Consider the following 23,912-nt stretch of genomic DNA (forward strand, 5'->3'; position numbering starts at 1 on the left):
AAAAACAAAGGGGAGGGGGCCGGGCATTGAGGCGAAGCGATTAGGTGAATAAAGCAAGCTTTCCTGCAGAGGCAGCGTCAAGCCGACAGTTGTGTGGTTTATTAGTGTTTGCTAGTTTACTATCAGCTGTAAGGAACACGCTGATAATAATCATAATTTATGTATTACCAGTAATGAAATCAGTTTTTATACATTCAGGCCTGCCAATGCCATTGGTGGCTTAAGCGGCATCGCCTGGCAGGCAGCTGAATCAACCACGGTGCAAGCACACATAAGCAATAAGTGAATTAGAGCATATTACATGAAAAATAAAAACCATTAAAATATGTTCACTTTCTATGCAGAACATCTCGCATTAAGAGCAACAAAAAATGTAACACAAATAACAATGTGTCTCGACAAAATGGCGGAAAGAACAATAGACACATGCACACACCACTTAGGTTGCCGTAGAAGAAAAGTGATGGCACATCCAGGAGCACGATATATACAGGCAAAAGGAACATAATGCTAAAGATAAGCTCTTAGAAACGGAGGCACATTAGCAGTCTCTTTCACTTGCATTTCGTTTTTGTACAGAAGGTGCTGAGGGGTAATCTAAAACGCCTATAGTAGGATGCCATTCAAGAACGCAGAAGCAGATGCGCCTCAAAGGAAGCCCTCGAGCCAATGACATCGATCGGTTCTCATGACGTTCAGCATACCAGCACACGAGTATTTCTTTCCCCTCGCTTGTTTCTTATCTCTTTATCTGCCGGGACGTAGACTCCACGTGTTGCGGGCGAAATTCGAGAATAATCGTGTGATCCAATATCAGTGAACGTCGGAGAGCCCCCAAGGAGTGGAAATCAACACAATGCTTTCTAGAAATCAGACAGCTTGAATCCATGACGCCTTGGGACGGAACGACCGTAAGTTTATCTGCTTAAGTCACTCACTTAAAGAATGTCCACAAACAGAAATTACATTTATTTGTAGATGCATGTTTTATAAATCTTTATAGCCTGATTTTTTTTTAAACATAATTTGTTTCAGAGCCTTTCCCTGTCGATATTCGGTGCATTTTCCTCCTTGTTTATTTCGCTACTCGCTGAAAGCAAAATGAGGAGTCAAGTAGTCAGACATCCGCCCCCTTTTTCGTGTTCGCTTACTTTCCAACCTCGGTTTGAAGTAAACGGACTGTTAAGTGAATCAATGAAAATCGGATTTATTGACTGATTACTAGAGTTAATTATCTACCTATGATCTTTTGCTTTTATTCTACCTTCCCGTCCATGCAGTAATTCCGTCCTATTTGAAGGTGCAGTGAAGAGGAATCTGAACTCGTCTTTTTGCCGCGGGAACTCAATCTACACGTTCCGAGCGTTCTTAGAAACTTCGACTTATTGCCCTGTGTGGTCGATTGCTCTAATTGAATCAAATTAACGTCCGGCTCCCGCATTTTTTTTTAATTCTTCCCGTACGGTGGGCGGAGTCGACCAACGCGTGGAGTGCCTTTCAGCCAGCTTTATGGAGGCTTTGCTTTCGCTTTATTTCATTTTTTAGGTTTCCGTGAATAAATAGTTTCATTCGCAGATAATATAGCCGCAAAATAAGCCGGCAGAAATAGAAATACGCGCGGACTATTTGCTACCACGGATTACTACGTATTACTCCGCCGATGGCAGAGCGGCAAGCCTCCACGTGGCTGGCTGAAAGGCACTCCACGCGTTGGTCGCTCCGCCCACCGTACGGGAAGAATTAAAAAAAAAAAAAGGCGGGAGCCGGACGTTAATCCGATTTTATTAGGGAAATCGGCCACACAGGGCAATAAGTGGAAGTTTCTAAGAATGCTCGGAACGTGTAGATCGAGTTCCCACGGCAAAAAGACGAGTTCAGATTCCTCTTCACTGCACGTTTAAAAGAAGCTTACTGTGTGTATTTCAGCGGTGGATTCGCTGTTTCTTATTTCCGCTACACTGTTTTAGCCAAGTCATCTATCATTTTTGACACTTTCTCTTCTTTTCTTTGCTTTTGTCATTTTCGCTGTCGTGTTAAAATTCAGCCACGTCTACTCGTCCATAATACCTGTCCAGCTTTCCTACGTCACACAGGGCTCCTCGCGAAATGTCTTCACTTGCTTCACGAGCCCTCGGCGGAATTTCTGGCTCCGGTGAAGAGACGACTATGACGAAATTCCTCCGAGAAGGAGTACGCAGTAAGTACGCTCGAGAAAAAAAAAAAAAGCAACGCATCCGAAAGTCAAAACCTACAAGAACACAAAAAGCCCAGGAGTGCGCATACCAATAGAAACGAAAAAAAAAAGAAATTAGCAAAAATCTGAAAATTGAGAAACAAGTTTTATTTTGGGCGGAAGTACTCTCGCGAAGTTCTGCATAATGTTTCCTGAAAGGCACGTCGGAAATGTCAAAACTCACGGTTAAAGCTACATGCCCACGGACATGTTAGCCTGATGGACTAAATTATAGCTCCAACTTCTTTCTTGAGTCTTTCTTGAATATCTGGAAAGGTACCATAGCATCCATGTAACGGCTCCTCAGCTCAACTGAAGCTGCGGATTCGTCGTCTCCTAAGTGTTGCGGTGTTCGGCTTCTTATGAGCGCCTAGGCGGAAAGGCATTGCGCAAGACCCTCTAAACACGTGAACATCACCTCACGTGGCTACAGTCCGGGCTCTTAGCGAAGGCTGGCGTAAAACGATTCGGATCCATGACGTAAGCGGCTGGAAGCAGTGCACGCAACAATTTCCCGGCGCCTCCTTGCCCTCTACAGCGATTACGTACAAAGCGTGACGAAGAAGCGCCTAATTACATGCGTAGGTGAAAAGAAAACTCAGTCGCGATCCATGTGGCATCGGCTTACGACGACTGCGACGTCGACAATGATGACGCAGCACCCACGTTAACTGTGTTGCGTTGGGTTTAATGACGCATAAGCGACTAAGGCTATCATGCGCCAAGCTCAAGGTATGGAAAATTGGTTTCAGCATAGCTTGAAAACAAAGCGGATAAAAACGGTGGTGTAAAGGGCCTAAAAGTTAATTTTACTGCCTAGTTGATGAAAGACAAGCATTTTAAAAATGTCTGATTGCATAAACTTTTAAGGGTTGGGTAACCTCCGCGGACATCCTTGGCTTGGCAAGGATCTCGAGGCTCCCAACAACTCAGATAAAGACCTCAGCCTCCTTCTCATGAGTGAGAAAGCGGCTGAGGTGTATAACTGTATGTAGTGAAGCACAGGGTGAGTAAATTAGAGTTTGTGAAGAATACTGGCTTCCCTTAAAAAGCTAAAAACATAGGGTATACTGACAAGGGCATCTTCGCCTAAAATCAATGCTGGATGAAAAGGAATCTGTTCTTGGTAAAAGGTAGTAAAATGTTTTTTCCTTATAGATTCAAGTTCCGTACATGAGAGTAATATGTGGTTTACTGTTAGTTCATCTCTGCACTTTTCACAAACAGGTTTGTCTTCTTTTGTAAGTAGGAAGTTGTGTGTGAGATGTGTGTGTCCAATACGGAGATGGCATAAAATAACTTCGATGAATCGTTTTTGGTGCGAGCATGATTTCCATTCGTCTAGGACGGCACCCACATTAACTATTCGGGTAGTTGCTGATTCATGGATTATGAAATTAACGGAGAACATTCGTTTTGGTTCGCCGGGAACTTAAAAGAAAGTCTAAAACATCTACCCACAAGCTAACAACCTAAAACATTTGTCTTTTAGGATAGAGTATAGATTTATTTAGTCACAGTTAGTGACACACATAACTCAGAAGCACCACGGGACCCTTGTTGGCAAGCAGCCAAAAATGCATTTTCTCTGCAAGCTGATATCGTTAACGTAGTATCAGTGTCGCGATGCTTTCAAAGCTTTTGTCTTAACGGCTCACGAATCTTGAAGGCTCAGTAACGTCTCCTGCAATGAAAAGTTCGTCGCATGTGCGAAGTGACGCCTACGCGCTTCTTCAACGCGATGAGCTATACGAAGAGCAGTAGTATACTCCGTCTCATTTCACAATTGTTTGCCTACTCTGTTTGTAAGACACCCTTCTGCGACGCGTCACCGTAACACGAATACTTACGTTGCCACGGTCGGGATTTGCCCTGACACCAACAGTACAGAACCCAAAGTTTTGCGCTCTTCAAGGACGACGCGAAACCTTCTCGTGGTAACAGATCCACGCCCAAGATGCGTCGACTCTCGGGTGACACTCACCTACTAAGAAAAACCCGCGGCGTGGGGGATCACAAGCGGACCGCCATTCCACACATCGACGGCCGTTGTAAGATTCTCTTACTGAGTGTATTTTGACGCATCGACTGCAACACATGGATGGACTATACATATAGGCGATGGTGTCCGTTTTCGGCCATTCAGGATGACCTCAGGCACAACAGCGTATCATGACGGCAACGGTGACGTCACACATCAAGCGAACATTTCTGTACAGTAAAATGCATCCAGAAGTCTTCAATCCTAGACGTACGCACTGGAATAGCATTGCATATCTAGTCCACGTGGCATGGACTTGCCCCTCTTACAACGACCCTAATAGAAATGTGGAATACTGGGAGACCTTGTTATTCAGCCACGAAGCAGAAGAGCAACGTAAAGTCATCGATCTCCACCTGACTGCTGCCGTGTCCCAATCCAAGCAGCACAGGAAATCGCCTAATATTGGAATTGTATTGGCAAATATCGGTCGTGTAGGGACCACAGTGAAGCCACTCGTTTTCAATACTGGACCGATTATTTGTGCTGCTTGGGAAAGAATTACGGCCGACGGTTAGGGGAACGAATGGGGGTTTAGGCTACAGCCTTCTGCTTCGTCATTTTTGAAGGCTGCGAATGAAAGTTACTTCTGTAAGGCATTTTCCTCGGCTAGTCGGTACATGGTTCAAACTGAAGACACAGCGCACGAAGGACATGGACTAAAGAAAGCGCTCTGTTTGTCTCTTTCTTAGTCCCGTCGTTGGGGCGCTGTGCCTTCAAGCTACTTCCGCTTTCTCTCTCTCGGAGGGCATGCTTTTTTTACAACACCTGGCAGCAATACCTGATACACAGGCTGCCAACGGCAGTCGTTATTTTTCACTGCTTTGTAACCATCTGCTAACCCAATGACGAAATTCCCACGCTCACAGGCACGCGCAGATGACCACACACTGGCGAACACTGGGTGCTGTGCCAAACGTGACCTCCTAGTCAATTCTGAATTCCTCGAACGCCTATCTACGGTACGAAGGAAGAACCGCTAGTGACCGACTCCCATCACTTCCCCCTATGGATACCATTGCCGCCCTCACAATCTCGCTTGCCTCGTCGGGCAGATAATATCTACAGCGTGAAAGCATAAGCGCTTTCAATATGCATGCCGGCGCCATGGAGGCGGTAAATTGGCAGGCCGATTGCTTGCGGAGGGTTCCCTAAAACGCACCGGAACCTACCGGTTCGGCGTGACCGCCGGGCAACGCGGCTGATACAACTCCCGCCTGCGACATATCGCCGGCGTTGCGACACAGCTGTTGTGTCCTCCTCCGCCAGAGATCGCGATCGTCTCTGCTATTTTATGGCATTTGTTATATTTTCTTTAGGGCAGTGCAGGACAGGTCTGCGGAATGCGCATCAACTTGCGGGTATGTACTGAGCGTGCTCGTCATACGGGCGTCGCAATCGGCGACGGCGCGAGCGTTGTATTTATGGCTCGCGCGGCTCGTGCGCGGTTTGGAATGCAGTAAAGGTGTATTAGCTGGGCTGGCCCATTTGGCCCGCCGTGTGATGGCCCGGTACGGCGGCGAACAACCGACTTCAACGACGCTGCGACAGGCATCGGGAGAAAAGGAGTGGCGGATCGAGCGACCGACGGGGTATCGCAGGCGGTGGGCACTGATGGTGCAATCAGCGGGTATCATCGAAAAATAGCTCTGATATCTGGAGAATCAGAGTAAAACTATCACTGTTACTGCTTCTAGGAAGAGGAGAGCGCAAAATGCGTTTTATCCAATGCACCCGAATACATATGTTGGAAAGGGCTTTAAAAAGAAAGAAAAATAAAAGTGCCGAAACAAAGAGCGCTTAATAGACGGCCACAGAGATGAGTTTTCGAGGACTAAATCATTGCCATGATAGTAACTGCAAAAAAAAAAAAATCACCGTCCACAGCTAGAATACACGCGGACTTACAATTCGTCTTCAAGATCATTCTAGCCTGCCTTGATTATTAGAGTAGGAAACATTTTACGTCTGCACTTTTTCCTTTCCCAAATCCGCGTTCACCGAGACTACTCTGAGCCTCTATGCGACGTCACTGTCAATAAATGTCTGCACTCGTAGCGTCCGGAGTTTCTAGGGTTTATTTGCAGTTTGTGTCTTTTTCGCCTCAACGTTGTATTTGGAACGGTAGACGGTCCTGTAGGTGCGCCAGAGCTTCGAGGTTAGCGTAAAAGGCATACGCACCACACACGCGTAGTAACAGTTTCACGCGCAGCATTCTTACTCCGCCAGCTGGAACCTGTGCTCTGTTTTGAGGACTTTAACGAGGCTTTGTCGCTGTGACACGCTCAAGCTTAAATCAAGAGGACAATACCGGAAGACACGGCGAGGCAACGAAGCCTGCCAAAAGGCCTCATCTCCTACAGCTCAAGGAAACAAATAAAACCAATTAAGTCTGCCGGCGCTCCAAAGCACGCCACCACCGCCAGCGGCTTGACAGAGACCAGCTCTCGTAAGGTGGCCGCTAAGCTGACGAATGAGGTTGAGTAGTTACGCAGCGACGGCTTTGAAGTCAAGCGCTAATTCACCCTGCTGCGTCGAAGGAACTTAAGAGTTGAACGCGTAGCAGTGTGCCTCTGACTGCTCACCCCGAGGCGCGCTGGAGGGAGGCGGGGGGGGGGGAGGGGGGGGAAGGGTGAAGGGTGAAGGCATGTTTCTCTATGGGGAGGGTGCGAAAGCCACGCGCTACGTCTCTCGTTCTAGACTGCGGTGCTGGTCTCGAGCTCGAGGCGTCAGCAGATAAAGCAGACGGTGCAGCTTCAAAAATTGGAGGACGCATAAGCTTCACCCTTAACAGTGGAACGCGACAGCGTGTTGCAGGTGGTGGTTGCGTAAATTGACGAATTTTTCATGACTTTAATTGTTTCAATTAGTTAACTGATAAGTTACACATTCTGTATTTTCAAAATTACTATCATCAAGCATTGGTTGTTCATTCCGAGCAGTTTGACAACCTTGATCCCCCTTTTCTGTTTTTTTTTTTTCATTTCTTTTTTCATTTCTTGAAATAATCAATTCATTACAATGCTTTCATTAACTCGTCACCACCTATCCCACACCAATCAGTCACCAGTCGCTAGAGTCACAAATTACCCCGATACGATTTTTTTTACGCAGCCCCCGATTACTTCCGACACGCGGCACCGACTACTACTACTACGCCGACGGTTTTTCGACCGAACGAGCTGTATACGGTGTCGCGTAAAAGACGAAAGCGATGTAGCCCACGACGGCAGCAATCCACAGAAGCGAAGATCAGGGGCCGAATTTTCGCGCGCTTGGCTTTCCACGCGAGAATCCGAGAGAAATGCCGAGGGACTGGAGGACTGTCAGAATGAAAACTATATAAAACAGGAAAAAATAACTGAATTCGAAACTACCATCTCAATTTCTCAACATCTACCATATGCAAACTTCGAAACACATAATCCATAATCATATCTCAGATTTCTTGGACAAGTATAATTTTCTAACACAGCATCAGCATGTTTTTCGAAAGGGCCAGTCTACTCTACACGTAAATATAAATGACGGATTTGTCTTCGGTTGGGGTAGTTGGATTATAGTTGAAGAGGAAACGGTACAGCAGGGACAACAGCACACACAGGACCGTCACCAACTTACAACTCAACACTGCTTAATAAAGCACGTTGCGAGGATAGTTCTTTAGGCATTGTTTCTAGGATAGTAACGCACGAGTGTGTTTCAACAAACTTAGAGCCAGCGCCCGTCCTGTCACGTCTGTCTGTATGCTCGTCTTAAATAAATAGCGATGAATTACTATCCTAGAAACGCAGCGCTGGTCCAGTGTTTTTCTGCACCTTTCTGGATTCTCTCTCCCCGCCTGCTGTGACGCGATTTCTTCAACACTGGCGGCTCTGGCACGAAAAAACGCATGCTATAATGTAGTACCATTAGACGTTTTTTTTTTTAATATTCTAGGAGCATACGGTTGAGAAGTGGCCCATTGACGTCAACAGCAACGTCACTGGTAAAGCAACGTCACTGGGCATAGACTGCCTCGTTTTGACCTGCTAGGCGCAGTCAGATGCCAGCTCCCACTCCATGCGTGCCACCTTGCGGCGTCGACATTTGCTGCTCTATCGCCATCACCAATTAGGCGGAAGAAAACGAAGAAAGGGGGACGGGGGAATCAATGTGACGTAACTAAAGAAAGTGACGTAACCGAACCACCACTTACACTGTTCTCACGACGGAATTACGTCAAACGTAGCCCTATATGGGCTATATCAACGGAGCACCTCAGATATGTATGACTCTCGCAGACGTTGGCTTCAAGTTACCTCAGCTGTCGACGTCGTCTCTAGATTACCACGCATCGGGCTCTGTTTGCGTTAGAAGCATCGGCGCCGTGTACGTAGTAAGTAGTAGCCAAAAAACTCCAGCGTTCCTATTCTGGCAAATAAGAATGACATTCAAGCTAAACCGGACATTGGGCGCTTTAATTGAGGTCGAACCCTGTGCGGTTGTGCGATTCCGGCGGGCCGTTAAGCGACCGCCATTATCGTGCTTGTGAGAGGGAGGGGGACGAACCAGCGCCATTTTGTGTCTAGGCGGCTTTGGATGAACCTGCCGCTGTCATTAAGCCCGGAGAGAAAGGCGAAGAGGAGGTGTTTTTCTCTTTATGTTTCTTTCTACAAAAGGGGAGCCAGCTTATAGGTGGCATAGGGTGCGCTGAGAGCATGAGAGCGGGAGCATGGGCAACGCAATGGAGGGAGGGGGTAGGAGGATTGCGGCACAAGGACAACAGAGTAAGTGGTAAAGAATGGGCGGGGGGTTGAGAATGCCGCTGACCTCGGTAATGCCCCTGGAACAGCCTACATTAAATGCGTCGTCGCTCATAAAATTCGTCAAGTGACGTCACCAGAACGGAAGTGACGCGTAAACGCGGTAAACGCGTCAACAGCTGCTAAATGCTATTGCACTGACACTGCACTGAGGAATTAGGTGCCCCCGTGAGTTTCTTGCGTCTACTTTATGCGCGCACATGTTTCCAGACTTCAAAGCCTTTAAGCTTTACTTCAGATAGTTGTTATAAAGATGCTCTAACGGCTGCTGAGTAGCTATTTTTGGGAAGAGTTATAAATTGGTAACGTACCTGGCTGGGCGATATTAGTTTATAGCATTAATAATTATCAGCGCAGAGTGTTTTGAATACGCGGTATTAGTCAAAGCATCGCGGATAATCTATAACTGTGTTGCTTCTCAGTGCTCAAAGCACACGCCGCAGTGTCGTTTTTGTAGGCCGCCTCGTTACTCCCCACATTCGCTTGCAGAGATAGGCGTTACCCTGGACGACGTAAAGGGTGGAATTACCATATTGTAGTCAGGGCCGTGTCGCCACACCCACAGTGCTGCTCGCCGAGCCAAGCGATGCTGGCTAGCCCTCGCTCACTGGGCTGTTTATTGCGACCTGATGATCGTCGAACGAAGAATTCGTGGGGCGTGGCGGCGTAACGACTCAGGACCTATTCGTAACGTAAACAAGGGTTTACATCGACAGGCATGAACGCACTTGCAATACCAGTAAAAAGAATTCGCATTAACAACTTAACGCATTATGTCTCGGTCCTTGGTAATGGGAAAGCATTAGAAGCTATTGATGCCTTTACGTCGTGTTTCGTGCCAACCTTTCATGATTGTCTTTGCGGAGCCCTAGACATCTGTATGGACACAAGCAGAATTCTCATCGGGTCATCTAGCTGGAGGCAAGATATTTCGCCGAAGGTGTCTATAAATAGCCACAGGGATGCAATGGAGATACCTCGAAATATATACTTGTCACTTCAGGGCTTGGGGATTTTTTCCCGATCAGTCATCTACTGAAAACTATGATCACCTTGCTCAAGTTGTGCTTTAATATGTAGAGTTCATTACATTTTGTTCCGGATCTAGTAGAAAGTCATGATTCTAGTGCCAGCCTTGGTAAAGAAAGGCATTGCGCTTTCTGTTCATTTTCGACTGCCGCTTAATTTTTTCTCATTGCTGCCGTAGTCGTTCAATGATGCTGCTTATCTAACCTCGGCCGGACATTTCTCTTTTGTTTTGATGCTTTCTCCACTCGTGAAGGACAAGACGCCCCTGCCCCCTCTTTAAGAAATTAAACCAGCCAAAACGACGCGCACAGGAAAACCGAGAAGAAGGGGAAGATAGGAAAGAGGTTGGACTATACCAACTGTTTATAAGAAAGTTCAGGGCTCAAAGTTATAGAGGACACTCAGTCACATGACCCCCTCACAATCGCTATCACATCAACCTTCCGCCGTGGAAAACTAAGTTTACAATGACCGCAACACATTCAATCTTACAAATGATCTCAGAGTTACCGTTGCCTACTTCTAGTACAAAGCAATGTTTGCAAAAGCAGCGTCAGGTAGTCATTGCAAAAAAAAAAAAGTCATTCACAGTCATAAAACAACAAAAGGGCAACCCTCGGCAGACGGAACAGTTGTCCAAATGAGATAAATGATGGCGCCACTCACGTCCTCGGTGTCCATGATGTTGCAGCACTGTCCGAACGAGGTGACCCTGTGGTTGCGGTTCATGCGCAGCGTGAACTCGGGAGACGGGATCGAGTAGGAGGTGCAGAAGCCCCTGCACGCGTTGGTCGTGATGTCGAACTCCACGCAGTCGGGGATGCTCACGCGACGGGTGTGCCCTGCGGGAGCGATTGATTGACTGATTGATTGATTGGACGTGACGAAGGCGGACTGATGAGCGTGCTTGAATAATTATAAGTCAGTATTTATGAAGATGTCTTGAAAATAATGCGCGAAGGATGAGAAAAAAATAAACCAAACAAGTATATAAGTGACTAGAGACGGATGAGAGGCTGAGGTCCGGCACCATCAGAACACTGGACGCCCTGATGCCTTTGGTGTAGAGTTCGAGTCTCAATGTGGTCGTAAGCGCTATGTGTGCTCAGCGTGTGCTCATCTTCTTGCTTTCTTGCTCTTTTTCAATTTTGCTTAAACTGAAATTGCTGCATTTTTAATGCTGCCAAGAGGATGCCTTCCTTTCTACCCCTCATAAAGTTATTTCTATGCCTTCCAAGCAAAATCTAAATCAAATTACGCCTCTGTTCTGCCCTCTTGAGCTGGTACTCCCCCACTGTGCTGCCTTTCCATTACATCTGCCAACTGCTCAGGCAAACGGGGAGGCACGAGGGCTGACGCGTTTGTTTGTGCACGCGCGCGTTGCGTGCGTGCGTGCGTGCGTGCGTGCTCGTGTGTGCGTCTCCATTATTTCAGCCATTATCTCAGAGATGTCGGCTTACCGACTAAAGCTTCACTAATTGGAATAAGCCGATTTATTTTATAAGTTACGCCTGTGTCACAAGCTGACATGAATTGAGAGCAAGTGGTCAACGTTTTAACTTTCATCATCAGCAGCAGCAGCATGACTACGTCCACTGCAGGAAAACGCCTCTCCCTAATCTCTCCAATTAACGTTATCCTGTGCCAGCGGCGGCCACCTCAACGCCGCAAACTTTTCAATTTGATACGCCAGCCTACCTTCCTCAGCGCCCTGCTACGCTTGCCTTCTCTTAGAATTCGGTCGGTTACACTGTTAATGACAATGTACCATTTCGGAGTTTCGAGAAAGAACACAGCGAATGTAGCTGTGTTTTCAGCCGGTGAATTGGGGGCCCGTGCATTGATTCCCCGCATAAGCAGATCACAGTACCGTATCGTGGATCGTGCTATGCCATCTCCCTCTGATATGTACCCATTATGATACCGCCTGCAAATCACTCAAAAGCTAAAAGGTATTAAAGATGCGCTTAAGAGGAATCTGAAATCGTCTTTTTAGCGCGGGAACTCGATCTACACGCGGCGAGCATTCTTACAAACTTTGAATTATTGCCCTGTGCGACCGATTTTCCTAATTTAAAGAGGATTAAACGTCCCGGCTGCCACCTTTTCTTGAACTCACCGCTGACGGTAGGAGTCAAAAAACGCGTGGAGTGCCTTTTAGCCAGTCCCGTGTCGGCTTGCCGCTGTGCCATCGGCGGAGTGATACGTAGCGATCGGCGATAACAAAGAGTCCACGCGTATTTTTATTTTCGTGGGCCTAATTTGCAGCTATGCTGTCTCATTCAGGAAGAACTCAAAACCAAAATAAAAGTAAAAGCGAGGCCACCACGCGACTGCCTGAAAGGCACTCCATGCGCCAGTTGACTCGCCCTGCCTTAAGCGGTGAGTTTAAAAAAAAAGCGGCAGCCGGGACAGTTAATTCGATTTAAATTAGGGAAATCGGCCGCACAGGACAATGATTCAAGTTTCTAAGAATGCTCGGAACGAGTAGATAGAGTTCCAGCGATAAAAAAAGACGAGTTCAGATTTCTCTTTAGTGCACCTTTAAGCATAAAATCTCGTTATGGATGTCCAAGTGTAATACAGTCATCTTGGAGGAAGTGTCACTGCTTCCAGTTGACAAATAAAAAAGTAGTCATACAGCTGCCTCTTAGCACGCAAGCCAAAAGTGTTAGAATTGCCGGTAAAAAAAAAAAAACAAAAAAGAGCACCATACACAACGTATATGTAGAGGTGCCTCATTTTACGCAAGGCGTGAATGAAACTTACACTTCATAGGAAGGTGTTCAGAACGAAGCTCCATGTAATTTCTACGCGAAGAATGGGTGCAAGTGTAAGCATTTCTCGGGCGAATGAGCTGTGGCGAACTTAGTAGGTTGCGAATGGCATTAAGGCTGATGTCATTAAATTTGAGCGTGTGGCACCATACGAATCAAATTAAAACTTAAGTCATGGCGGTGAAACACGCTATACTTTTTACGGACAAAAAACAACGAAACGAAGTAACAACATAGTGTGTATTGTTTTGGGTCTTCGTTTCGTTTTTTCGCTCGATAAAAAGTTTAGCGCATTTCAACATGATGAACTGCCAACTAGGCCCAATTCTCGCACTTTTAAAACCTAAGTCATCAAACACTTAATAGCATCAAAGTCCTCCATGAGGCACAGGTATTACAATTCAAGCATCACGTTCCTTCTGTACTAGATTGGCTTTGCGTTGGCTGTGAGTGCGAACTGTAATGACATCGGCTTACCCGAAGTTTTTGGGTTTCCTTCTACCTTGCTCCAGCAAGCGCAGCGGTATTCACAACGCCTGCACTTTCTGTAACTGGTACCCCCTTCTCACGTCCCTCATTCGTTCTATGAATCTAATTTACAAATGATGTACTGTCTGGCATTTATGTTGAGGTCAGGACGGACAGTTAAGGCTGCATGTTACGTGGCAAGAATAGAAAAAATAAACCCGCGAGAAGTGTTCTGGGGCAATGCTGATTCTTCATGACGTTGCACTCCACAGTTCTATCATCCGTCTGTATTTAGGGGTAGCGGTAATTGTGTAAATTCTGCTTCTTTCTGGGTCCCGACTTTCTTTTCCAGTAATGAACGGAGAGGGTTTGTTTTTAATCTAATCTGTTTCTTTGCATTTCCACTTGTACTGCTTGCCGAATCGTCTGCGCCGTTAGGTGCGTTTCGGACGTGTGTCTTTCCAACTGCTGCATGCGTGGGCAAAAATTTGCTGATAATAAATAAAACCGCCTCCACAAAAAGGAAGAAAGAAAAAGAAACCACGTGGGCAACGGGCGAATTTTTATTCTTTATTTTGTTCGGAAATTTTTCGCTCGCGTCAGTTTTTGAGCGACGGTTAAGGGAAAGTTATGACCGCAAAATGAATGCTGCAGCGGTCGCCCAGACGAACCCCTTTAGGTTTTAATTTGATTGTGTGGGCTCAGGTTTTGTTGCGCGCTGTGTAATTCTATTTTCCCGAACTCGTCCGCCCACGACGGAGTGCTTGGCTTGTTAACAAAGGTGAAGCGTCCATGCCACCGTGGCTACGTCTGTAGGATAGTTCTGAAACGCCAGCAGTAAAAACAAGGAGTTGTAAGTGAATTCTCCCTGCATGCTATGCGCCCACATATACGGGGTGCATACGCACCAACTGCAAACGTAAAAGGTTTTACGGCATAGTTCTCAAATTTCCATTAATATGTCGCTGTCGTCCGCGAATGAGGTTTGCTTTGCAAGGCACGAGAAATAAGTCGGAAACGTCACAAAAAAAGGTGCTGCGAGGTTCCTACGAAGAGAAACATTTTAAATTAATGTTTCTAGGCTTGCTTTTACATAAGTTTTCGTCTAACGTCGCAAACGCCCACGTAGCTTCAATGAAAAAGTTTACAGGTCTTTCATGTTTACAACCACCGCGAATTGTGAGCACGCTTTAGTAGGTAGTGGGATGTTATAGCCCAGCACTCCTCCAAAAATTGAAGCTCGGTGAATCGTGTTATAAAACTCGTCAATGAACGCTTTTTCAATTACTTTTCGTATGGATACAATTGCGCTGTTTTTTTTTGTACTTCTTTTATTTCTCGTGCAAAACAGGCAGGTTGAGTTGCGTCTACTTTGCCTGCACTGTAGAAAGAGGCCTTGAAGAAACTGTGTGGTAATTCGTTCAAATTATCTTTATACAACCACGTTTCTATGGGTGGAGGGGGTGGTTATATAATTTGCTTTGAATTAAACCCGCCGCTGTGTCGCTGTGGCCGAAACGTATAAACACACGTGGTAAATCTTAAGAATCAATGAAACATATTTTGCTGCAATGTGGCAGTATTCATCCAGATGTCTAGACAGACACAATCAGTATCCCCAAGACTTCAGGGATAAGGAAGCTAAGGTGCACAAATAAGCGTTAAACGTTAGCAAGAAACGGCATGGAGGATCGGATGGTTAAAGTAAAGCATGGGATGATTGACGTTCGGGCTGCAAAGCTGACGCATCATAAAAATTAGCGGGCTATGTAATTGAAAAGGCCGAATTTCTAGATCGTACCTTTTGAATGGTAAAAATTGGTAAAGTAAATTAAAAATTTAAAATCAAGCCTGGTGGCGCCCACCGCCGCACCGTTTCAAAGAGGGTCATCTTGACATCCGTCCACCCAATTGTTTCCGGGGACGGGGTCGCTGGCTCGAATCCCGGCCGTGTCGGCCTCATTTCGACTAAGGCGAAATGCAGTAATTGGAGGGAACACTTAAACTGCGCCTTAAGGGTATAAAGAGCTAATGGTTTAATGTTCATATTTGCGGAACTGGTCATTTACTACTTGACATTCATACATCCCGGAGAGCCCTCATACCAAACCTAGCGCAGTGGCTAAGCGATGCGCCACTGCCCTGCGATGGCAGTGGGGCTACCACCCAGATTACTCTTCCCGAGCAATCACTCGCGACCAATCATTAACTTAACTGCCACCTGCCACGATGCGGAGTTTACTCACGGTCCACTGGGTGGGTTGTGACGACGTCACAAGGTCACGGGACTTAGGTGGCCCGCATAGGTTGCTTTTCCGGGGATCTTTTGTTCGTTTTTTTTAATTTCTCCTCGCTTTCTTTTCCTGTCTCTTCTTCCTTCTTACAGATCCCCGCACCGTCCCTCCTCCTGGCCGCCTGCGAGCCTGTCAGAACAAACTAGGCACGCTGGACCCATCCCTGTTTCATCTTCATTTCGTCCTTCGTAATCCTTCAGGGGCGTCTTGCCTTAAAAATCCCTTTCCCCGACCATCATTTGTGCCTTTTTTTTTTCCTTTCTTGTAATTGGTTTTTCTTAAATTTTCTCTTGGGCGTTGGCCCCTTTTCTTTTATGTTTAATTGGATCGCCTGCGATAACCTCTGGTTGGGTGCGGGCTTCCTCTCCAATTTTTTTTATTTTATTTTATTTCGTTTCTTGAGAGTTTACAATAAAAGGGGATCTTCCGCTCACATCGCCAACGACGATGACGTCAGATTTTTTGGAAATCGGGAGCCTTCAACGCTGTCTCGTTAAACACGCCCGCCATGCCGAAGTCTCGCTGCAGCGAACCCTATAGGCTGCGTCCGTTCGCTGAAACTGCGCTTGGAAATACAGCGGACCGTCGTTCGGTGTGCTTGCTCTGCCCGCGCGAAGAATGAGAACTGGGAATGCGATTAAGAAAAAGCAGAAAAGTAGGGAGAGGCACAGAAACGAAGAAGAGAGGGATAGAAGAGAAAGAGAACGGACAGATCGAATCAGCGTCACCTGGCCAGAGCTGTTAAAGTTTCCTGACAGAGCTTGAACGCGCCGCATTGCACAGCCGGGCTCAATTAACGGCGCCGAGGATCACAAACAGTCCACGGAGCAATCGTAAATTTTTGCTCGTAAACGAATTCAAATCAGGGTGCAAAGGCGCACCAAATAAAAAAAATATATAAAGGACGGGAACATCGCTCTAGGGACCTCTATACGGGAGCAGCCTGGTATAAGAAGACTATATACAGTGTCTCCACCCAAAGTGCACTCCTGAACGCCTTTAGTGGATCGTCCGTGGAGACTGAGGTCGACAGTGACTGTTGTTGTTGGCTGCGGGTCTGATATTAGCCTCGCGTTATTCTGCCGACAATTGCACGAGAGGGGTGGGCTTAGCGTTAGTAGTCGGTAATTCCGTGCCTAAAGGGCTGATAAAAAACTCCTGGACCTCTTTGTGGAGCGGGGTCAGCGATTACTGCTGGCGTACTTTTCAGTGCAGACATCTATCCGGTTACAGAGGAAAGCGTTGCATTTTCTCAAATGTTTTGAGTTCAAAAAGATTTATCGAATTTCAGTGCTAGAATCCCATTCCGCTCGCCCGCCTGAGGAGCAGCTAAACAATGTAAACTAACCAGGGCCTTATTATGTGAATGTTTATTTTGTATTTATCACTTTATTTAGTGGATGTGTTAGTCGTGTCGATATCAACATGAGGTAGGGAAGCGAACCACCTGTCTTGGGTAAGACCGGTCTGATCGTGGTGCCGTTGCCAGCCGTCCACCAATTGTACAGACAAAGCGCAGTTTCTTTGATGAGATGAGATCCGCACGGAGAAGGCTCGTCGTGGGTGTCAAACTCGTTATCGTGATAGTGGTTCAACAGCTCAAACACACACAGACCAAGAAAGAGACAAGACACACACACACACACCAGCGCTGTGTGTGTGTGTGTGTCTTGTCTCTTTCTTGGTCTGTGTGTGTTTGAGCTGTTGAAGCACCATTATGAATCTATACACCAACTAGTCAAATCTGCAGTTCTATCGTTATCGAGCTCCGTCATTTGCCAGCGTCGGCGACGGTTCTCAAGTGCAAGGTGTGCGGAGCACATTATACAACTTTAGGTACCATCATGGGCGTGCTCCTGTCACGCCCAGCGTGACGTCAACACCCACTGCCAACGCAGCGACCAATGGCAAGGACGGAATGAAATGCAACTAAATACAGGGTCTGTTCTGAAAGTAGTAGGACTGGTTTTTTCCTGGGCAAACGGGAAGACGAGATGCGATCTGCGCGTGCAGGATCGTTGAAGGGGAATATTGGGAATGCTCGGGAGAATCGGCCGTCGGCACTCGGCCGTCGAAGAGAGCAGGTCGCTTGTACTGTGAACCCCCCTGTCGAAACGTCTCGTCACGCAGAATCATAGAGCGTTTTGTGGATCAGCGATACGTGGTCAAATTTTGTGTAAATCTTGGTAAAACGGTCAAAGAGACTCACGACATGATTAAGGAGGCCTACGGTGACGCTGCCATGGGTAGATAAGGTGTTTTTTGTGTGGCGCAAGCTGTTCCGAGAAGGTAAGGAAATTGTGGAAGACGACGACCGCTTCGGACGCCTTTCGACCAGCAAGACCAACGAAAATGTGTAGCGAGTGAAACATTTACCGAACAGTCATTGTAGGACGAGTATCAGAATGATTGCTGATGACTTGAGCATTCCTCAAACCCAAGCTTTTGAGATCGTGACAGAAAACTGAGGCAGCTTTGCCTGAGGCGGCAACGCTGCCTCAGGCCCCCTACAGCCCCGACTTGGCACCGCCAGACTTTTTTCTATTTCCGACAATAAAATCGACGCTCAAGGGGAAACATCACGGATCGGTAGAGGCAGTTCAACAGGCCGCGACGAGGGAGCTAAACAGCACTCCAGTCCAGGTGTTCCTGAAGGCGTACGAAAACAGGAAAACTCATTGGCAGCAGCGTGTAGGTGCGGAAGGGTGCTACTTTGAAAAAATTCTAATCGTTTGTACTATTCTCTTTAATAAATTTTATTTAAAAAAATGAGTCCTACTACTTTCAGAACAGACCCTGTATGTATATTGTCACATAATACTGTCTGATCAGGCCTTAGAAGATGGTGGGACGATGCTGAAATGATCATGCCGAAACGGGAAGGAATTTAATCGAAGGGCTGTAATTCCCGATGATGCGATGGCCCCAAGCTCAAGCCCCGGCCCAGGCGAATTTTTCAACGACAAATATTTCAGAAATATTTAAAGATTTCTTTTGTAGGCGTGCAGTTACGCTTGGGAGAACGGCGATTATACGTTCATTTTAGTGCCAGCCTACCTTCGGGACCGTGAATCCAGTTTAAGCACTGCATTCAGTGAAGTAAGTGAACACAAATTTGTGGATGTCGAAAGACTCTGCGTGTAGAGTGGATAATTAAAAACAAAGACCATTAGCCTCACCAGGTGGCGTTACAGTACTCACCGACTTTGTGGCAGCCGGGCCTCTCCCAGAAATTCGCCTCCGCGCCAGTCAACGCCAGGACGCCGAGGACGAAGGCGATGCAGGGTTTCCGAGCCATTAGCTGCGAGCCTACGGGGAAGTGAAGAGGCACATTTTTTTTCTTTTTTCTTATTGTTCACGTTTCCTCTCTCTTTATATGCCCCCCTTTCTTTTCCTGCATACAAGTGTAGGGGTTTTAGCTTTTCCTCTACATCCGCCCAGGTGGCTCAATGGTTAACGCGCTCTGCAACTCAGCCGGAGCACCCGGGTTCGAACCCGACCGCGGCGGCCGCGTTTCGATGGAGGCAAAGCGCAAAGGGCGCCCGTGTGCTGCGCGGTGTCAGTGCACGTTAAAGATCCCCAGGTGGTCGAAATTATTCCGGAGCCCTCCACTACGGCACTCCTTCCTCTTTCCTCTTTCACTGCCACCTTCCTCCTTTCCGTTACTGCGCGGCTGAGGTATCCATTGTAAAGTGAGACGGTTACTCCGCCATTTTCTTTGCTCAGAAACCACAAATTTGCTTTTCTTGCTTGGGAAACTAGTGGAATAGGTATGTAGCTTCTGCGCCTGTTCATAGCGCTGCGCCATGTGTTCTTTTTCACGGTATATGGATAGCACTACTGTAATTGCTTAGGATGGATTGACAACGCGCCTTTCAGAATCGGAGGACACACGCACGATCTGAGAACTCTAACAATCCGTACCAGTTGAAGATGAGTGGGGAGTATGGGAAATAGACTGGAAGAAGGAGGTGGGGGGAATGAGGCTAATGAATAACGATCGGGACGTAGTGGCGACGATAACATGACAAGCAGTAGAGGAATACAAAAGATTGTTGGCATCCTTCTGAGTCGGAATACTCGAAGCTGCCGTCCGCACTCTACTGACAGTCACTGAAAAGTTCCGAGGGAAGGCGTACAGTTCCCAGCTCCCAAACAGTTCCGAACGTCATAGATTATCAATCGCTGACCCTCGCGAAGAATTTAGTGGCGTGTAGCGGGCATACATACGATAACACGCACCGCGTAGCGTTCTGTAACACCGACAGTGTTAAATAAAAACACCACTGTAAAAAGGCAGAAAAACAGATATCTTAAAGTTAAACACCACTTAGTTCCTACCAGCTTGCGCATGATTAGCGGGAAAACTAGGCTGCAATATCGAATTCCATCAACGTTTTGCTTATACAAAATGCAAGCTTACTATTAGGATTTGTGTCCTTAATAAATCCTTTCTTATCTAAGGTTTTCTTTCTAAGCCTGCTTACTTTCTTATCTAAGCCTACTCTCATATTACTGCGCAGCCCGTTCATTCATTCCGATATCAATTATAGCATGCTATCGAGGCGCAACACTTATAATACTAATACATCATCATTGCAGTTTTCAAATATGAGTAATTATGATTTAACTGTTAATGCACATAACTTTAACGCAACACACTTAATACAGGATAACCATGTTTTGATAACCATAATCTGCGGCCATTTTCTTTTAGGCTTGATAAATGATAAGTTTAGTGCGGCTCTCATTCTTAATGAGACCCTCACCAGTACCCGCACATATACGATTTGTGCTAAACGATAGACTAACTTTTAAGTAAGACACGGACTAACTATGCAGAAAAAAAAGAGAGCCCATTGCTCATCATATAGAACTTATAACGTGCAACCACCTGCTTTATAAAGGTGCCAAAAATGCGATGTTCTATCCCTGATGTCAAGAATTTCCCAATATGTAGAGAATGCTCATGTAATATTACATGAGTTTCTCTTTTGATTCTTTTTTGCTTGAATAATCTTTACCCTACTTAGTTATATTTTCATTTCTTCCATATATTGTCATCTACATCTAGCGCAATGCTGGACTTTTGCCGACTACGTTTAAAAAAGATGCGTATTTTTCTGCTTTCTTACGGGATTTGTAATGTTTTTGTGTGCGTTGTTCTCTACTTGTACCTGCTGAGCTTTTGTTTCAAACAGTTTTATGCCAGCAGGAGGCGTCATTCCCTGACTGTAAGCCCCCCCCCCCCCCCCCCCCGTTCTCTAGAATTAATAATTTTTGTAACACGCTATGCAAGCACTGGAAATTAATCGGATTTTGATCATGCAAACCTCTTAAATCAATTCTGAGAACTTCGCAATGGCATTAGCCGCGCACTCATCAAACTGCACTGAAATGTCTGTCTATATTTGTTTACGGGCTTTCCGAGAAAGTATTATGCCACGTGAATCCGCGAATTACCTAGAATCCCCTCATTTCGGCCCTCCCTTGATAAAGAGGAACCACGTCCAAGTTATTTGCACTGTACTGCGTGCACTTCACGTGGCCCGCAATCCTTTCGGTTCGCTCTGTGGAGCTTAGCACACCAGCTCCACGCCTCCCTTATGGGCCGCCTATTTTTGATTCGTTCTCAATGCTATGGAAATAAATGCGCCTTGCATTTGTATTCGCTGCTTCCGGAGCGAGCGAAGAACACCGAGAAAGGAAGAAAGAAAGAGAAAGCCGATGGACCGGCGAAGATCCTCAAGGACGTCCTTAGTTCCAAAGAATCTTCCCACGCCTTTTCGTTACGTGTATGCGCCGGACGGAGGGAAGTCCCTTCTCTTGTTGAGGATCAGTTGGCTGCAGCACCGCCAAAGCATGAGGTGCTATGGGTGGACTCTATGCTGTCCCTACTGGTGTAGGGGTTACACTCTAAACAGAAGAGAGTAAATAGGGAGTAAAGCTGCCCTCCACCGCACTTCTTTTTGTTAAAAGTAGTGCACTGTATGACACTGTACTCCCTTTTACTCCCATTTAGGCGTACACTTCTTCATACTGTACTGTCAGGAATGGACGCACAGAGAAGACGAAGCACGAAGGACACAAGGACAGCGGACTCACCTACCGCCATCTTTATTTATTTATTTTTATTTATTTTACCCTCAGGGCCTTGCAGGCATTACAGAGGGGAGTGGGCAGAAAATATAGAACAAAACAATGGAGAAAAGGGAAACGGGTACATCAAAGATTAGTCCTATGTATACAATGTTAGCTAGACAAAATACATTAGTGCAGAACAAAATAGAGTTTACACAACACCAGCCAAAGCTTTGCGAAAGTTATTTACGTCAGTAATAGATACAATTTCACCAGGAAGATCGTTCCATTCCTTAGAAGTACGCGGGAGAAATGAGTGTAAGAAAGAAACTGTTTTACATAATGGGATGGCAACTTTGTGGGGATGATCAATGCGGCTATATAAGTAGTAAGGTCTATGAAATAAATTATTGTGTAGGCTGGGGTGATAATATAACTTGTGAAATAGGGTTAGCCGACAAATTTTTCGTCGCGAAGCCAATGACTGAAGACTAAGGTTAGCTTTCATTTCCGTTATGCTAGCTCCTCGGTTATAGTTAGAAAGAATGAAGCGAGCGGAGTTATTTTGAACACGTTCAAGCGAAGTAATTAAGTAGTCAAGGCTAGGATCCCAGACTGCTGGTGAGTATTCTAGCTTCGGACGTATTAATGTTTTATAAAGAATTGATTTCAAAGAAGAAAGCGCGCGAGAAAAATTACGTCGCAGATAACCTAAAGTTTTGTTAGCGTTATTGATTATGTAATCTATGTGAAGCCTCCAAGATAGGTTAGAAGTAATGTGAATGCCTAGGTATTTATAAGAATTGACGCTTTCAAGTGGAATGTCATTCAAGTAGAACACGGGAGACGGATTAGCAGAACGGGATACACGCAAGACCTTGCATTTGTTAAAGTTTAGTTCCATTAGCCATTGATTGCACCAATTAACTATAGCCGTAAGGTCGCGCTGTAGGATGTTGATATCGTTATCGCTTTTAATCTCACGAAAAATCACACAGTCGTCGGCGAATAAATGTAAGTTAGAGGACACATGAGAAGGAAGATCGTTGATATAAATTAAGAACAGTAATGGTCCAAGAACGGAACCCTGTGGAACACCAGAAAGTACATTAACAAAGGGTGAGTTGTAACCATTAGCAGCGATAAATTGGGAACGGTTAGTCAGAAAGCATTCAATCCATTTGAACAAGTTAATGTCAATATTTAGGTGACGTAATTTATGAAGAAGCAAGTAATGGCAAACCTTATCAAATGCTTTTGAAAAGTCTAAAAAAATGCAATCAGCGACTGATGACCTGTCAAGTATATGTTGCAAGCTGTTTGTGAAAGAAATTAGTTGAGTGTCACATGAATATGATTTTCGGAAACCATGTTGTACAGAGGAGAAAAATGAATTGCTTTCGAGAAAGTTCCCAAGTGTAGTGAATATGATATGCTCGAGCAGTTTGCAACATGTGCTAGTGATAGATATGGGGCGATAATTAGCAGCAGATGTCTTGCTCCCCGATTTGTGAAGTGGAACGATCTTACCGATTTTCCATTGTTCAAGTAGTGTGCCTGTGTCCACTGACTGTTGAAATATATGTGTTAAAATAACTGAACTATAGACACAAGTATTTTTTAGGAATTTAGCATTAACGAGGTCATATCCTGGACTGGAATGATCTTTCAGAGTACTAATTAGCCGAGCAACACCGGCTGGGTCAACAGTCAGGGGAGGCATCATCGAGTAGTCATGATGATGTACATCAGGAAGACGGGTGCGGCTGTGGGATGAAAAATTGTTCACAAAAGTATCGTTTAATACAGTAGCACAGATAGTATTATCAATTGGATCACCACGCGAGTCTAACAAAGCAATAGGATTGCTGGCTGTGGGATTTATAACTCGACAAAATTTTCTGGGATTTGTTTGTAGCATGTCCGGTAAGGTGTTAGATAAATGGTCTTTGGCATTTTTTAGGGCGGTTATGTATGTTTTGGAGGCAGCTTTGTAAGCAGCCCAGCGCGAAGTAGCTGGTGAAAGTTTTGCGGTGCGATACAGCCGTTTTTTCTTGTTTGATAATCTTTTGATATGGGCGTTGTACCATGGCGCGTGCGAGTTCGAGACGATGTTTCGTACTGGAATATATTTGTTTGTTAGACGGTCAACCTCAGCTGCAAATATATCCCAGTTTGATTGAA

General features: G+C 45.8%; 1 protein-coding gene across 6 annotated transcripts in view; it reads right to left on the reverse strand.

Moving 5' to 3' along the window:
- The window catches only part of LOC149330872 (thyrostimulin alpha-2 subunit-like), a 233,407-nt gene that overhangs the window by 999 nt on the left and 208,496 nt on the right, over positions 1–23,912 (reverse strand). For all 6 annotated transcript variants that reach the window (XM_089561575.1, XM_089561572.1, XM_089561573.1 and 3 more), the window contains 2 exons: positions 18,849–18,956; positions 10,775–10,950 (listed from right to left, as the gene is read on the reverse strand). In XM_089561575.1, the coding sequence (XP_089417701.1) occupies positions 10,775–10,950; positions 18,849–18,956 (284 nt within the window). The remainder of the gene's footprint in view (positions 1–10,774; positions 10,951–18,848; positions 18,957–23,912) is intronic.

Source organism: Amblyomma mixtum, chromosome 9 (assembly GCF_055824585.1).
Source record: "Amblyomma mixtum isolate Tamu chromosome 9, ASM5582458v1, whole genome shotgun sequence".
Taxonomy (NCBI): Eukaryota; Metazoa; Arthropoda; class Arachnida; order Ixodida; family Ixodidae; genus Amblyomma; species Amblyomma mixtum.